General features: G+C 40.9%; 1 protein-coding gene across 1 annotated transcript in view; it reads right to left on the minus strand.

Moving 5' to 3' along the window:
- Positions 1–16,114, minus strand: part of Map3k15 (mitogen-activated protein kinase kinase kinase 15) — a 137,571-nt gene that overhangs the window by 8,971 nt on the left and 112,486 nt on the right. The window contains exon 19 of the mRNA XM_041642320.1: positions 1,422–1,579. Coding sequence (XP_041498254.1) covers positions 1,422–1,579 — 158 coding nt within the window. The remainder of the gene's footprint in view (positions 1–1,421; positions 1,580–16,114) is intronic.

A 16,114-nucleotide genomic window follows, 5' to 3' on the forward strand; every position in this document is an offset into this window, starting at 1 on the left:
ATATCTTTCTTGAGAGGACTTGTAAGACCAAGGTAGCTTCAGTTCTTCTTCCTTCCAGCTAATCCACTTCCCTGCTAAAGGAGGTACCATGTGAACCATAGTAGAACAAGAGTCAGTCCCCAGATATCACGTCTCATCATGGCGTAGAAATCTTCTCTGAAAACTCCTATATAACTCTATATAACCTCTTCCTATATAACTGTTCTCATTAGAGGCTACTCTCTAGCCATTGTAGGAGCTGTCATCATAATCCCCAGCACCATCCTGTGCCTTTCCCAACTCTGCAACCCAGAGGTAAAAGCCACTCTGTCTTTCATATCCGTACTCACTGTCCATTCCTTGGCTGTCCTGGGTGCTGATTTTGACTACCTTGCTTTGCTCTGTGAGCTCTGAAACTGCAGAGCCTTCTGATTTTATCATCACAAAGCCCTTGACCAAGTGACATGTCCCATTCTCAGGACACTACTCTTTATGGCTTGAACAGATGAATGGCCTAAGAGTTGTGAGAATATTAGATGTTGGATAGACTCCAATTGTCAGACATTACTTGTAGCACTCCTCACCTGAGCAATGGGGAAGAGAAGTTGGCAGTGCTCACCAGCACCAGCATACACAAAGATAAAAACACCAGGACCTCAAGTGGGAAGAGGTAGTCCCTCTCTGGCTCTTAGAATGAAAACGGCAAAGTGGGTAGCAGCTGGCATCTTGTACATGCATGGGTGGGGCTGGGGGTAAGAAAGGGTATCTTGTGTCCCAGGCTAGCATCAAACTTAGTGTGTAGCTGAGGATGGCCTTGAACTCCTGATCATTCTGCCTCTGTTTCCCAACTTCTCCTAAGAGTGTACCATCATACTCAGCCTAAGTACATCACTAAGATTTTTGACTGTGTTTTGTTGGCAATAAAATCTTGACTTCAAACCCAAAAAAGTCAATACATTTCCAAAGAGTTTGTACAGCTTATTAGTTAAACAAAAGCAGGAGACAGGAAGAGGACCAGGAAAATTACTTTTGTTCTATGGACGAATTCGGTTCGTGGCTGTCGTTTGTGCTTCCTGAGCACCACAAAAGTTCAGCAGACCAGAAAGTAGACAGCATGTTTTCCTTAGTGGCAGCTGCTATAGATTTCAGGACCTGTGATGGCAGTTGGTAGTCTTCAGTGGCCCCAAATAGATCAATTATAGTAACTGATGTGCTGAGGGAAGTTGTTTTGTAGCCCTTGCATTCAGGGTTTTACTGGGATTAAAAGGTCAGAGGATTCTTGACTTTTTATCTTGGCCTTGCAACTGTCTGGGTTGCTGATGTGAGACAGGCAAGCTATTAGAACCTTCTGCCAAGACAAACTTCAGAATCCCGAGCTTCACATCTGGAGAGTTCTGTTTCAACATCCATCCAAACCACCTGAATGAACAAATATATTTTACCTTGAACATGGCTGCTTGTGGCTCACCAAGCTCATGGAATGGAGGCCTGCTGGTTGCCATCTCAATGATGGTGCAGCCCAAGGACCAGATATCAGCAGGAGCACCATACCCTCGAGGTCCCTGATCAATAATCTCAGGTGCCATGTACTGAAGAGTCCCTATGTGAAAAAACAAACAAAGACTTGGGCACCATATTGCTTAAAAGTGAACCATAAATATAGAAATGAGTGGGTTCAGCAGCGGCAGATGGGGACCTCTCTCGTGTGTCAGCCATTTGCTTGCATCATTTATTGGTCAGTGGCATGCAATATGCTTTCTTTAACATGATTAATATTGAAAGAGGATTTAGTCCCCTAAAGGATAACTGAGCCCAACTCAATATGCATGTTTTGTGTGGGGTTTTTTTTTGGGGGGGGGGGGAGTATGTTGTTTTGAGACAGGTTTTCTCTGTGTAGCCCTGGCTGTCCTAGCACTCACTCTGTAGACCAGGCTGGACTCAAACTCACAGAGATCTGTCTGACTCTGCCTTCCAAATGCTGGGATTAAATGTGTGCACCACCACTGTCTGGCTTCAATATGCATGTTTTAATGCATACCAGATACAGAGAAACTGGAATGGGAGAAATAAGCTGATAAGAAGGAGCTAACATGGTAGAGAAGATGGCATGATGGTGGTGGTGGCGGTAACAGTGAAAGCAGAATGCAGTATTTAGAGATAGATCAGCCATTTCAAGGCTAGGTTCACAACCAAAATGTAGTGCTCTAATAGAGGTACCTACAAGGAGGCACGTGTAGATGAATAAATGCTTGATTAGGCTTTTCTCTGAACCAGGGAAATTATCAATGTGTTAATTTTGTTCTCTGACAAAGTAGGGTATAAGAGAGTTGTTGGGGAAAAGAGGCATGAAAGATAAAAAGGGAAGGGCCATGGTGTTAATCTGCAATGCAAGTTTAATTCCCAGAAAGGGGGACGGGCAAGAATCAGGTAGGAGGTATCTCAAAAGTCATTGCTGTGAGCCACCATGGAGCTCCTGGCCAAAATTTGTATACTGAATGAGATCCCCCTCTTTGCCCTTTGTCATGAGTAGGGAACAGCCTGTGTAAAGCACAACCAACATGATCCAAAAGGGCGGTAGCTTGTTGCGGGAGGTCCTCCCACTCCTCCAGCCTATCACCGCTGAGGTACCAGCCCACTTCGGCGTGGTTTCTCTCCCTTTAAAAAAGCGGCCACTTCCCTCTCCTCTCTCTCTTCACTTCCTGCTCCGCCTGCAACTAGACTCCTTTCCTGGTTGCGAAGAGGGCTGTTGCCTGGGACAGTGATCTGTAAGTTTTTTCCCCTTTAAATAAATACCACCCTAATAATCATAACCCCGAATTGGTGTGGCATTGTTTGTGACTTACGCCTTCATTTTGGCGCCCAACGTTTGGTTTTAGAACCTCTCCTTTCCCCACTCGCAGCCGCGAGTTCGGCTTGGCGGCCCCAAGTTCGGATTGGCGGCTGCGGGCTTGGCGGGCGCAAGTTCAGTTTGGCGGCCGCGGGCTTGGCGGGCTCTAGTTCGGCTTGGCGGGAGCCCTCCCCTTCCTCAGCCGCCAGCGGCCTTGGACTCCCCACGTGGATTTAAACTCCACAGGCCCGCGTAGTCTCTGGCCGCCTGGTTTGCTCTTTTCTGAGTCATTTTTAAATCTCCCTTGCAAGTACAGCTCTTAAGTGGCACGAACCAGAGCACATGGTTGCTGAAAGCTGCAACCCCTCAGGGTGACTTGTTCCGTCTCAGGAATTGATTTAATTACATTTACTTTGTTGAGAAACTTGCATTTTCCAGTTTTTAACATCTACTAAGGCACTGAAACAGGACCATGTTTTCACCGCGACTCTGCAACAGCGCCACCTGCTGGATAATAGGTAATATTGCAGTTTTTGTTTCTAACGCAAATTTTACTGCTTTGTTTTCACTAATACAATGGATTAGTAAATTTATATTTACTAATACAATGAATTACATCATACAAGGTTTATATGATTATGGGGATACCTTAATTTGCTTGTTACTAGCCTTCAGTTTTCTTTTCCATATTCTATCATTAAGGAAGAATATGGCACTCCTAAGAACGATTAAATCTTTACGTACTAATAATGAACAGAAGAATATGGCACTCCTAAGAACGATTGAATCTTTACGAACTAATAATGAACAACTAATTGACAGGATTAAAATTATTGAAAATCAGAGGCTATCTGAACAAGTGGATACTATGACAGACAAAATTGATTCCATATCCAAGGGTATTAGAAAGTTACCTGAAAGGGTTCAGGCTGTTGAATTTGACGTTCAGACTTTATCACAAAGTTTTGATAAGGTAACAGACAGAATGTACCTCCAAGATGGGAATCTACATGATATACAAGAAAAGTTTAAGGAGGACATGTTATCTTTGAAGGAAAAAATTAAAGCTTTGGAATCACAGGTGCAGAATGGGGACCAAAAAATTGATACCTCAGTGAAATCACTGGAAATATATACAGGTCAGGAGATTCAGGATTTAAGAGAGACAATGATAAAAAGATTTGAAAAGATTGGGGAAATTATTGCAGCTGGTGAACAGAGTAAGGAGGCACAAGGACAGGATACAAGGCCTCCACCAGCTATTAGAACTGGCTTACCCAGGGTTCTAGCGACATACCCTATACTTAATTCTGAAAAAGCATCAACTTCTAAAGGCTCAAAGGGAGTCAGAGAAGCTAGATGGACGCCAATAGCAATGAATGATCTGAAAGAAATTAAGCAAGCTGTTGTTAATTTTGGCTTGCACAATGCATATGTAAAGGAAATGATAAGGACTTGGGCTTCTAATGCTAGAGCTACTCCCCATGATTTCCATCAGTTAGTGTCTGCAGTTTTAGATAATGGACCTTCCTTGATGTTTGGAATTTATTTCAGAGAAGAATCCAAACATATGGAACAGCAAGGAAGAGCAAAAGGTATTGAGGTTTCCCAAGATCAAATTCTTGGTGCAGGAGAATATGCTGATCCACAGGTCCAAGCTCTTTATGACGATGAAGTACTGTGTCTATGTCACCAAGCAGCTTTAAATGCTTGGAATAGGATACAAGATCCAGCAAAAAGGGTTGAATCATATACCAGAATTAGGCAGGGACAGAGAGAACCCTTTATTGACTTTTTGCAAAGATTAATTAAGGCTCTGGACATAGGGGTAACAGACCCAGAAGCTAGACGAATACTTCTTGAATCTCTAGCTTTTGAGAATGCAAACATAGAATGCAAAAAGATAATTGGGCCTTTAAAGTCTAGATCAGCACCTATGGATGAATGGATTCAGCATACGATGAATGTTGAGACGTTTAGCTATAATGATGAATCTTGGGTAGGAGAAGCGATTTCCAAAGCAATGAGGAGACATCAAACTGCCAGGTGTTTTAATTGTGGTAAATTAGGACATTTGCAAAGGAATTGCAGGCAAAGAATTTCTAGGAATAATATCTCTTCTGGGAATGACAAAAATAGGAAACCTCGGCCTTCAGGTATATGTAGGAGATGCGGTAAAGGCAGGCATTGGTCCAACGAATGTAGGTCAACAACAGACAGACGGGGCAATCCGATATCATCGGGAAACTCCTTGGGGGGCCTCTCGCAGGCCCCCAAGCCAACAGTGGCCCAGTCATTCCCAGTCACAGTGGAGAACGTGCCTCACCAAGAAAATTAAAAGCTCCAATTTCTGCTGTAAAAAGTAATACTGATCTAAATGAAGAATTACGTGTGGAGGATGAGTCAAAAAACCCAATAGGACAGAGTAAACGTATATTTTGGCAGACTTCTATTAATGATCAAAGACCAAAGCTAAGAGTCTGTATAAATGGCACTTTTATTGAAGGCTTATTAGACACAGGTGCGGATGTAAGTATCATTACCCCAGAATCTTGGCATCCGAATTGGCCTCTTCAAGAGGTAGATGTTCAGTTCCTGGGAATTGGAACCCTATCTCGTGTAAAACAAAGCACAAGATGGGTTGAATGCATAGGGCCCGAAGGGCAAATAGGAAGACTAAGGCCATATATAGCCAATATTGCCATAAATTTATGGGGCCGTGACCTGCTACAGCAATGGAATACCCAGATTAACATTCCTGTATTTCCAGGAACTCATAATTCTGGGAAGGATATGATGAGGTATTATGGAAAAAGGTCACCAGCCATTCAGGCTGTACAAGAACATACAGCAAATACCAAACCTTTAGAGGTACCAACGGCCCTACCTTTAAAATGGCTAACTGAGAAGCCAATATGGACCAAACAATGGCCTCTAGCTGAAGATAAACTACAGGCATTGGAACAGCTGGTGCAAGAGCAACTAGATGCTCACCATATTGAAGAATCAACCAGCCCTTGGAATTCTCCTGTGTTTGTTGTAAAAAAGAAATCTGGTAAATGGAGAATGGTGACAGATCTAAGAGCTGTCAACAAAGTAATTCAACCTATGGGCCCACTACAATCTGGAATTCCTTTGCCTTCTCTGTTACCAAAAGGATGGCCTCTTATAGTTATTGATTTGAAAGATTGTTTTTTCACTATACCGTTACAAGAAAAGGATAGAGAAAAATTTGCCTTCACAGTGCCTACTTATAATAATTCTCAGCCTAATAGGAGATATCAGTGGACTGTCCTCCCACAGGGTATGCTCAATAGTCCTACACTGTGCCAATATTTTGTAAGTAAGCCATTGGAAATAATTCGTAAACAATTCCCCAAGTCCATCATTTATCATTACATGGATGACATCTTATTATCTGATTCAAATAAAGATACTTTAGAAAGGATGTTTGAAGAAGAAAGTCTTGCCTAGGTGGGGATTACAAATTGCCCCTGAAAAGATTCAAAGAGGAAATTCTATTAATTACCTAGGTTACAGAATAGGGTTAGAGAAAATTAAAACGCAAAAGGCACAAATTAGGAGAGACCGGTTAAAGACTCTTAATGACTTCCAAAGATTGTTAGGAGACATTTCCAGTCTACGACCAGCTGTTGGGATAACACCTGATCTAATAGTTCATTTAAACAAAACCTTAGATGGTGATAAAGATTTGAATAGTCCAAGAGAACTGACAGCTGAAGCAGAAAAGGAACTGACATTGATTGAGGAAAAATTACAGGAGGCACATGTGGATAGGGTGAACCCAAATCTTAGCTGCATCCTAGTCATATTGCCTTCCAGAATTTCTCCTACAGGGATTCTAATTCAGAGGGAAGATATTATTTTAGAGTGGATATTTATACCTAATAAACCAAGTAAAAAATTAAAAACTTATGTGGAAAAGGTCTCTGAATTAATTATAAAAGGTAAGCTGAGACTTCGTCAACTAGCAGGTATAGACCCAGCAGAAATTATAGTGCCTTTTACTACTGAAGAAATAAAAAAGTTATGGGAAGACAATGAACCGTGGCAAAGAGCTTGTGCTAACTTTTTGGGAGAAATTAATAGCAACTATCCCAAAAGTGATAGACTTAATCTCATAAAAAGAACTTCTTGGATTCTTCCTAGAATTGTACGTGATGCTCCAATAACTGGAGCCCGTACGTTCTATACTGATGCAAATAAATCAGGGAAAGCAGGTTACAAGTCAGATGAATTGAGTAAGGTGGAACAAAGCCCTTATAATTCTGTCCAGAAGGCAGAATTATATGCCATTCTTATGGTGCTAAGGGATTTTAAAGAACCTCTTAATATAGTTACAGATTCACAATATGCAGAAAGAGTTATCTTGCATATTGAAACCGCTGAATTTATACCAGATGACACAGAGTTGACTTCATTGTTTATCCAGGTACAAGACATAATCAGGAACAGGCTTTGTCCGATGTACATAACACACATCCGGTCCCATACAGGTCTGCCTGGTCCTCTAGCCCAAGGCAATGCTGAGATTGATCAATTATTGATTGGAAGTGTGTTGCAGGCCTCGGAATTTCATAAGAAGCATCATGTCAATAGTAAAGGCCTAAAGAAAGAATTTTCCATTACTTGGCAACAAGCTAAGGACATTATAAAGAGATGCCCTACTTGTTCTTTCTATAATCAAACACCGTTGCCTGCAGGGAGTAACCCAAAGGGTACTAAGAGAAATGAAATCTGGCAGATGGATGTGTTCCACTTTATGGAATTTGGTAAATTAAAATATGTACACCACACCATAGACACGTATTCAGGTTTTCAATGGGCTACTGCCCTGAGCTCAGAAAAGGCTGATTCAGTAATCACACATTTATTGGAAGTTATGGCCATCATGGGTATACCTGCGCAAATAAAGACAGATAATGGTCCAGCATATGTATCTAAGAAAATGAAACGCTTTTTTGATTATTATAATATAAAACACATTACAGGTATACCAAATAATCCTACAGGTCAGGCAGTTATAGAAAGATGAAATCGTACTATAAAGGATATGCTGAACAAACAGAAAGGGACTGAAAATACCCCCAGAAATAGATTACATAATGCTTTATTAACCTTGAATTTTCTTAACGCTAATGAGAAAGGAACGACAGCAGCAGAAAGACATTGGATAATGGAAAAGTCTGCTGAACTAAATCAACCGATTTATTTCAAAGATGTGCTGACCTCTCAGTGGAAGCCAGGAGATGTGCTACGTTGGGGAAGGGGTTTTGCTCTTGTTTCCACAGGAGAAGAAAAATTGTGGATACCATCAAAATTAATAAAGTTTCGATTTGAAGAGGAGAAACCTCTTGGAAAGGAGAAATGACAACTCATCCACAACGATGATATTCATACAGGTGGTAAGAAAAACATATAGAATGGGGGCAGGGTTCTGTTTTTATCTCCACAGGAAAACACTCATCTTTGAGAAATTCAAGGGACCCTGGATGTTTGGATACTGACAGATGGAAAAATACCTGCCCAATAGGAAATATCAAGACAACTGAATCGGTTGTGTAAGTAATATTAAACCATATTTCTAAATTTATAAAGCTGGTTTTGAAGTTGGACTCTGGCTCTCCAATTCCAAGCCTGTTAGTAAGAGAAAAACCCAGAGTTTCTGGAGTTTCTGTCTCATGTCAAGAGCCATGATGTGGGACAGAAAGAAATATGAGTTTAGAAAACATCTTTGCTTTTCTTCATATCTATCATACTTTTCATTGAATATATCTATCATGTCTTTCATTGAATATATATATATATGTCTATATGATTAATGTTTACATTTTTCATAATGAACAATGAGTTTTTCCTGAAGTGACATTTGAAGTTTCCAGGAAGAAGATGGGGCCCCATAACAACAACTCCACCTGGTTGATATGACGTCATGATACTGATAGCGCTACTACAAGACCTGCTTTTGGTACCAGCTGCACAAGACAGTTCCAACTTGGTTAGCTGAAATGGTGCACATCTTATACAACATTTTGGCCAGACCTGCACAAAATAATCAGAGACTATTGGCAATTTTAAAAGACATTGATCTTGAAATTTAACCATCATTTTACTTTCACAGGATCCCCCAGAAAGAACGTCGCCCCCATGACAGCTGGAAGTAATTCTAGAGGACGACGTCCCCTCTCCCAGTAAAGTTTGCCCTTGGGTTTAGGGACATCATTTAGGGGTTGATTATAATTAGTATACGATTGAGAGTTGGGGGAGGAATTTTATACGCTCAGGGATCATTTTGAAAAAAAAAAAAAAGAGGGATGATGGGATAATAGATTTGTAATTGTGAGTTACTGTTTTTAGACAAATACATTGGTATAGATTCTTGTATATTGATACAAAGTTAAATTATATTGACTATTGTACGTATGCATGTTTCTACCTCTGTTTAAAACATTTTTTATGTATTGACATATATTGTATTGATATATATATATATTGTATATATTTACCATATTGCAGTGTACATTTCTACCTCTGATTAAGATACTTATATAATGATTGTGTATTGATATATATTTACCTACTGCAATGTATATTTGTACATTGTTTATATTTGGAGGTCATTGTCCTCATTTGTTTCACAGTTGTTTATTGTCTTAGTCTTTAAGTTAGATAGATATTGAGAATTATATAGACTAATAGTCATCTAAGTTTGTCATTTATAATAGACTAATCAGGTTCTTTAGATATATAGAGATTATACTCAGTATAGATAGATAATCTTCAACTTCTTCAAAGAGCTGTAGAAAATGGCCTTTAATCTAACTCAGAGTTTTGTGGTAGTGAGACACAATTGCTCCTGGCAACACCACTCTATTCCCGAGAGAATGTTGAGCACCAAAGACACTCCACCTGGAGCCTTTCTTTTTGGCAGAACTGGCGTTTGGGCAAAGAAATGCCCATACCTCAACAACTGACAAAGATACAGAGCATGCATCAATGGATAAAACAGGACTGTCATATCCTGCCAAGACAGGGTAAGATAGTTTTGAAAAGTTGCTTGCCTTAGAAAATGGTATGTCAGTTATGTTAGGCCTTAGCCAAAGTTGGTTGCTTCAACGCTGCTAATGTGACTTTGGGTGATTGCCCAGGTAGCTAGTTGTCTCTGTAATTTGTTGCATGTTTTGGAAGTTGTTTTACTGAACTTCCTAATTACCCAGGTAACATTATTTCCCTTCTCAGATCTTCGATGGGGTTGAAGACTATATAAATGTAGTTACTTTCTCTCATGACTTGGCCAAGTTATTTATTATACAAGACCTAAGCTAGTTAGAATAGGATATTTGTACTTATTGTATATAATTTCATAGTAGGTTTAGAACTCTCTTATTTAAACAAAAGGGGGAGGTGTTGCGGGAGGTCCTCCCACTCCTCCAGCCTATCACCGCTGAGGTACCAGCCCACTTCGGCGTGGTTTCTCTCCCTTTAAAAAAGCGGCCACTTCCCTCTCCTCTCTCTCTTCACTTCCTGCTCCGCCTGCGACTAGACTCCTTTCCTGGTTGCGTAGAGGGCTGTTGCCTGGGACAGTGATCTGTAAGTTTTTTCCCCTTTAAATAAATACCACCCTAATAATCATAACCCCGAATTGGTGTGGCATTGTTTGTGACTTACGCCTTCAGTAGCTGATGCTGTCAGTGAAGTAAGTTTCTGCTGTAAAGATGGAAGAGGACAGAAAAACATCAAATCAGAGGGAAGAGCTTAGCAAAGCTCAAGTACAGAGTCCAGGGTACAGCCTGGTGGATCTGCACCAGATGGTGATGGTGGATCTGGGGCAAGGCGACTAAAGGTAGCAAAGGAACAACCCTTGCCAAAAATGGTGGTAAGGGAAGGCTGACTTTGTCAGGAGCTACTAGAGGTTGTTAAAGGGAAGGTGGTGACTGGCTATGGTGACAGGAATGTGAAAGGATTAGTGAAGGGGAAGACATGGGGTGAGCAGGAGGTTGGAGAGGCCAACGAAGGGCCTGGGGAGTAAAATCTTTGGTTTTCCTTAATGTGGCATGAGAAAAGAGTGTAAGTGTGGACTTGCCATCAGAAGATGCTATGGACTGACAAAGAGGTCCAGATGACCTTGGCCAAGGCATGGCTCTAATACTCATGTCCAGAGCAAAGAAGAGGGTCTGTCTCAAGACCATACAACCAAAGGTGGTTTCCTGAGTTTTTACTCAATAAAGGTACTACTTTTTTTTGAAAGGCCAACATGTTACCATTTTTCTTTACTATAAAATATCAATTAATTAACAGAGACAATGTCTTACTCTGTAGCTCAGGCTAGTCTGGATCTTTATGTAGCCTAGGTTAACATGGAACTCTCCTTGATTTTCCTGCCTCAACCTCCAGAGTATTGGGTTCAGAGGCACAAACCACTATGCTTGGTAACATTTTTCATCCAGTGTTTCACTACACAGCCTGGACTAGCCTGGAAATCACTATATAGTCTAGGCTGGTGTCAAACTTAATGGTGGTCTTCCTTCTTCAGCTTTCCAAGCCTCTATAAGTGTGGACCACCAAACCCAGCTTCCTAAGAACCTTTTAAAGATTCTAAGACAGTTCTGACCAATAGAATGTTCTGCAATAATGGGCATATATTCTATACAATCTGACATGGTAGCCAACAGCTACACATGACTAGTATATTGTTGAAATGTAGTTAATGAAGCCAAAAGAAATGAATTTTAAATAGTTTCAGTTAGTTTCAACCACCTTTGAAGTTATAGATTATTATTGGGGAAGACAAAACAGATGGGTGGGGCACAAATAAATGCTTTGCCTTTCAGAGTGAAAATGAAGGGGGAACTGTTGAGTCACTTGCAAAGTTAGGCAAGATGAAGGTGCATCTCATGTGCACTTGCACTGTGAGGAAATCCCAGTGCCTCAGGAAGGAAACTTCTGGTGTTACAATATCCCCTGCAGGCTGTTGTCGCTGTGACTAACACAGGGAATAGTGTTGGCAGGAGATGCTTCTTCTAATAATCTATAAGTACAGAAAGATTTAACACCGTACTGTTTATTAGCACTCACTCTGCTCTGTGATGCTGGGGCTGGTATCCCCTTCCTCATTGCCTGCAGCTCCCTGTTAGGTTCTGCAACTAAAAGGCGGTAGAAAGACTCTGGAAGGATAGAGGGGGATGTAGCATGAATTCTAACTGGTCTGAATAATAAAAACCTGGAGTCAGATATTAGGGTGGGAAAGCTGAGAGATCAGAGAAGGAGAGCAGTCAGCCACTAGAGAGACCTTTTACCTCTACCGAATCCTCAGACTAAAGATATCCTGTCTCTACGAATCCTCAGACTGCATGCTCAGACTACATCTGAGCTCCTGTGTCCTTCCGCCTTATTTTCCTCTCTCTGCCCAGCCATATCCCTTCCTGTCTCTACCTCCTTAGTACTGGGATTAAAGGCATGTGACTCCCAAGTACTGGGATTAAAGGCATGAGTCACCACTATCTGGCTCCGTTTTGCTTTTAGACTGGATCAGTCTTGTGTAGAGATCTGTCTGCCTGTCTCCCAAGTGCTCGGATTAAAGGTGTGTGCCACTAATGCCTGGCCTCTATGGCCAACTTGTGGCTTAGCTCTATACTCTGATCTTCAGGCGCTTTACTTGTTATATTACAAACAAAAGGGGACATACTCTTCCCTGTATGTTTGTTGTTCCTGTGAGCAGGCCTGAATGGGGACCATCAGTTGGCTCTAATATCCCAATTTTTGTCACTATACACTCCCAGAACCAGGCATGTAAGTACTAGAGTACCTATGTCAGCCTAGGCACACTACTTCCTCAAGGTTCTGATCCTACCTTACCAACTGTGCACTCCCACCCTTATGAAGCCTCCTGATGTCTCAGCCTCCTTTTGCCTTTTCAGTTTCAGTACTCAGAAAATACTCTGTGAAAACAATTGGGATGACTTATATTTTCCTGCCTGGACCATAGCTAACATACTTGAAAGGTAGGTGTAGGGGTGTGTGTGTGTGTGTTTGATATACATTCATTGTACACAGTGATTGGTTTCATAAACACATATTCATACAATTATTTCATATACTTCAACTATATTCACAGCCCTCTCCTTTCTCCTTTCCATATTTCCATTCATTTCCCCAGAAATTGGTTCCCTACTTTTGTGTCATATTTAGATGTGATTTATGAATCTATATAGGACAAGGGTCCACAAATATAAGAAAACACACACTTCTTCTCAATTTAACTTATTTTGCTTATATGGTGATCTCTAGTTGGATATATTTTCCTGCAAAGATACAATTTCATTCTTTATGTACAAAGATGGTTTTTCTGTATCTATGGAGCCTGTCCTAGAACTATCTCTTGTAGACCAGGCTGGCCTTGAACTCAGAGAGATCCACCTGCCTCTGCCTCCCAAGTGCGCCCATCACTGCCCAGTGTACAAAGATATTTTTAAAAGAGGAAAATATACATACAAGTAACATTATATGACTAAACAGGTTATATAAATATATGTTGTATATACACACATATATGCGTGTAACAACAATTAATGTAAAAAGAAACTATGAATTTAAATAGAACAAGGAGAAGGGTATATGGGGGAATTTGGAGGGAGGTAAAGGAAGGAGGAAAGGTATTATCTCTAAAATAATTTGTAAAAAGAACATGAAAATAAATTTACATTATGTAGAACTCAGAAATAGTACTAAATCAAATAGTGATGCCTAACTGATCCTGATCAAGTAACTACCTTAGTATAAATTTTTCATAATTAAAACCATAATTAATATCCTTAAGCTAAATGTATAATTTTCTCTATACAAGACCATAATGACTATTAACTATCGTAAAGTTAAGGAATCAGTAAGGACATCCATATTATTTATTTCTATGTTATAAATTTAGCAGCTTAAAACAATGTATCGGTACACAGGGTATAGCTCAGTAGTTGCACATTTGCCTAGCATTCACGAGGCTGTGTTCCATCCTTAACATAACCAAAAAGGTCATTACGTTCTCACACAACATCTAAGGGCGGGGACCCAGCAGCAGTCAGTTGAGCAGGCAGGGAGTCTCCCATGAAGCCGCAGTCCAGATGTGAATTGGACTACATGATTTAAAGATTAGCCTAAAATGGCTAGGTCTGCTTGGAAGCTCCCTCTTTCAGACCGGGATGAGCAGAAAGCTTCCTAACTGCATTTTCTCATGAAATGGAATCTTCCAGAGGACTGCTCAAGACATGATTTATCAGTGAGAATCATCTGAGAGAAGGAAGTGGACATTTGCTGCCACCATCACTTCTATCTTTTCCATTCACTAGAAGTGAGGCTCTTTATCCAGCCCTCATTCAGCTAGATTGCAGGTTGCTTCCCACATCTGACTTTGGATCAGTATTTGATGACCTATAAATAATTTCCATGTAGGTACTATGCACCGTTCATAATTCTGTAAGATTTGGCAAAGGAGGTGCCATCTATTGTTATAACACATTTTACACAGGAGGAAACTGATGTTCAGAGAAACTAATCATTGAAGTTGGAACCCAGATCTTCTGTCTCTGAGTTCAGAACTTGACATCACTGAATTATATAACAAACCAAGAAGCACTGCTGAAGAAAAAGCTACCTGAAAAGAAATGACTCCTACAGGGCTTCAAAGACAAACTACTGCCTCTTTCCCACATTCCTGGAAGATGTAGAGCAATGGTGGAAATGTAGACACTCCATTTGATACACTACTCACATGAACAGTCAACAAAGACATGGAACCACACAAGTACTTCAGATAAAGGAATAGCCCCAGTGGTGTGTATGTAGGGGCATGTGTCAATTCTACCAAAGGCTGGAGTCTGGAGAAGACCTGTGAAGATGGCATTGTGATGTGTTTGAACCATGCACAAATCTTGGAAAATTGCCTTGCCCTGCGCCTGGCTCTCTTTAGGGCCTCACAGCCTCACTAGCTTCCCTCCAAGAGACACCATATCCCACTCATCCCAGCTCTTAGACACCTGCCACAGGTGATGGTATAGAATTCACAACACAGTGTCCAAAAGACCCACAGGTGCTGACTCAGCCCCCTTGGGGTATATTCTACTGGAAGCTTCTGGGTAGTTTCCAAGGCAGGATTTTCACATCCTTAGAAAAGATGTGCCATAAGGCAACTGTCTGATAGAGGAACCAAGCTATGATGTAGATACTAGAGCAAGGCATGAGACAGGGACCGCACAAGCAGAGTTTCCAAGAGACCTTTAAACTGCTCAGTACACGAGTCTGAACGCCTTACTTAGGGACCTCTCATCCAAGTCAAGGGACTCAACTTCAAGAGTAAAAAAAAAATAGATGTGGGGTAGGTATTAAAAGCAGCTTCTTTTGAGAATAGTGCTAGATTGGTGACAAATAAGAAGAGCAAGAGTGGGGGAATCCAGTAGGATGTGGTCTATGGCAACTCAAGCAGGTTAAAGGATATTCCAGATATGTACATTTGAAAGGAGGTCACACATGTTAGCATATCCCATAGGTTCCTTGAGATGTTAGTGGCCTAAATTTCAAAATTTTATATTAAAAAAGTAGTGAAAAGAGAAGTTTGTGCTACCTCCCATGGTAATGGAGACTGTCCTAATCATGCTGTCTAAGTGATGGCCTTGTGGGAAGCACCACTTCTTCCCAACCCAAAACTTTATAGCCAATAAGATTGATACTACATATTCCCTTCTGATAACCTGCATGGAGTACAGGCTGCTGAAGAAGTAAATGCAACAGCAGTATCACACCCTCTCGATGATGAGTTGAAGGTAACACAAACCTCAGATTCAAGAAGTGGGAGCAGTTATAGCCATTTTGGTTTTAGATATTTTTCAAAGAACTACAGAAACAGTCTTCCAGGAAATGTTCCATGGAAAGAAAAAGTGCAGTAGGTACTAGGTACAACATGAAGGATAAGTGGTTAGGGAGATTCAGGGGACACTCTGTCAATGGCCAACCATGATACGGGGGTCACATTCAGAGGGAATCCAACAAGAGAAATGAACATCAAACACTAAACCGCAGAGAACAGGGATCCAGCTTACAATGGTGTTAATCAAGACACCATTTAACCTGCCAATTTTTTTTCTTTGCCTTCCTGCAGTTGGTGAGTTAGGAAAGAGGTAGGGAAGAAGCAAGCACTCCTGATTGTAGAGAAGAGGTCACTGTCCACAATGCAGTGGGCATGGAGAGGGGTAAGGGGGTCAGTGGCATTAATGAGGACCAGAGCACTCATGAGTATATAAG

The sequence above is a fragment of the Microtus oregoni genome, unplaced genomic scaffold, assembly GCF_018167655.1.
Source record: "Microtus oregoni isolate MIOR12 unplaced genomic scaffold, Mior012 000074F_000, whole genome shotgun sequence".
NCBI classification, from domain to species: domain Eukaryota; kingdom Metazoa; phylum Chordata; class Mammalia; order Rodentia; family Cricetidae; genus Microtus; species Microtus oregoni.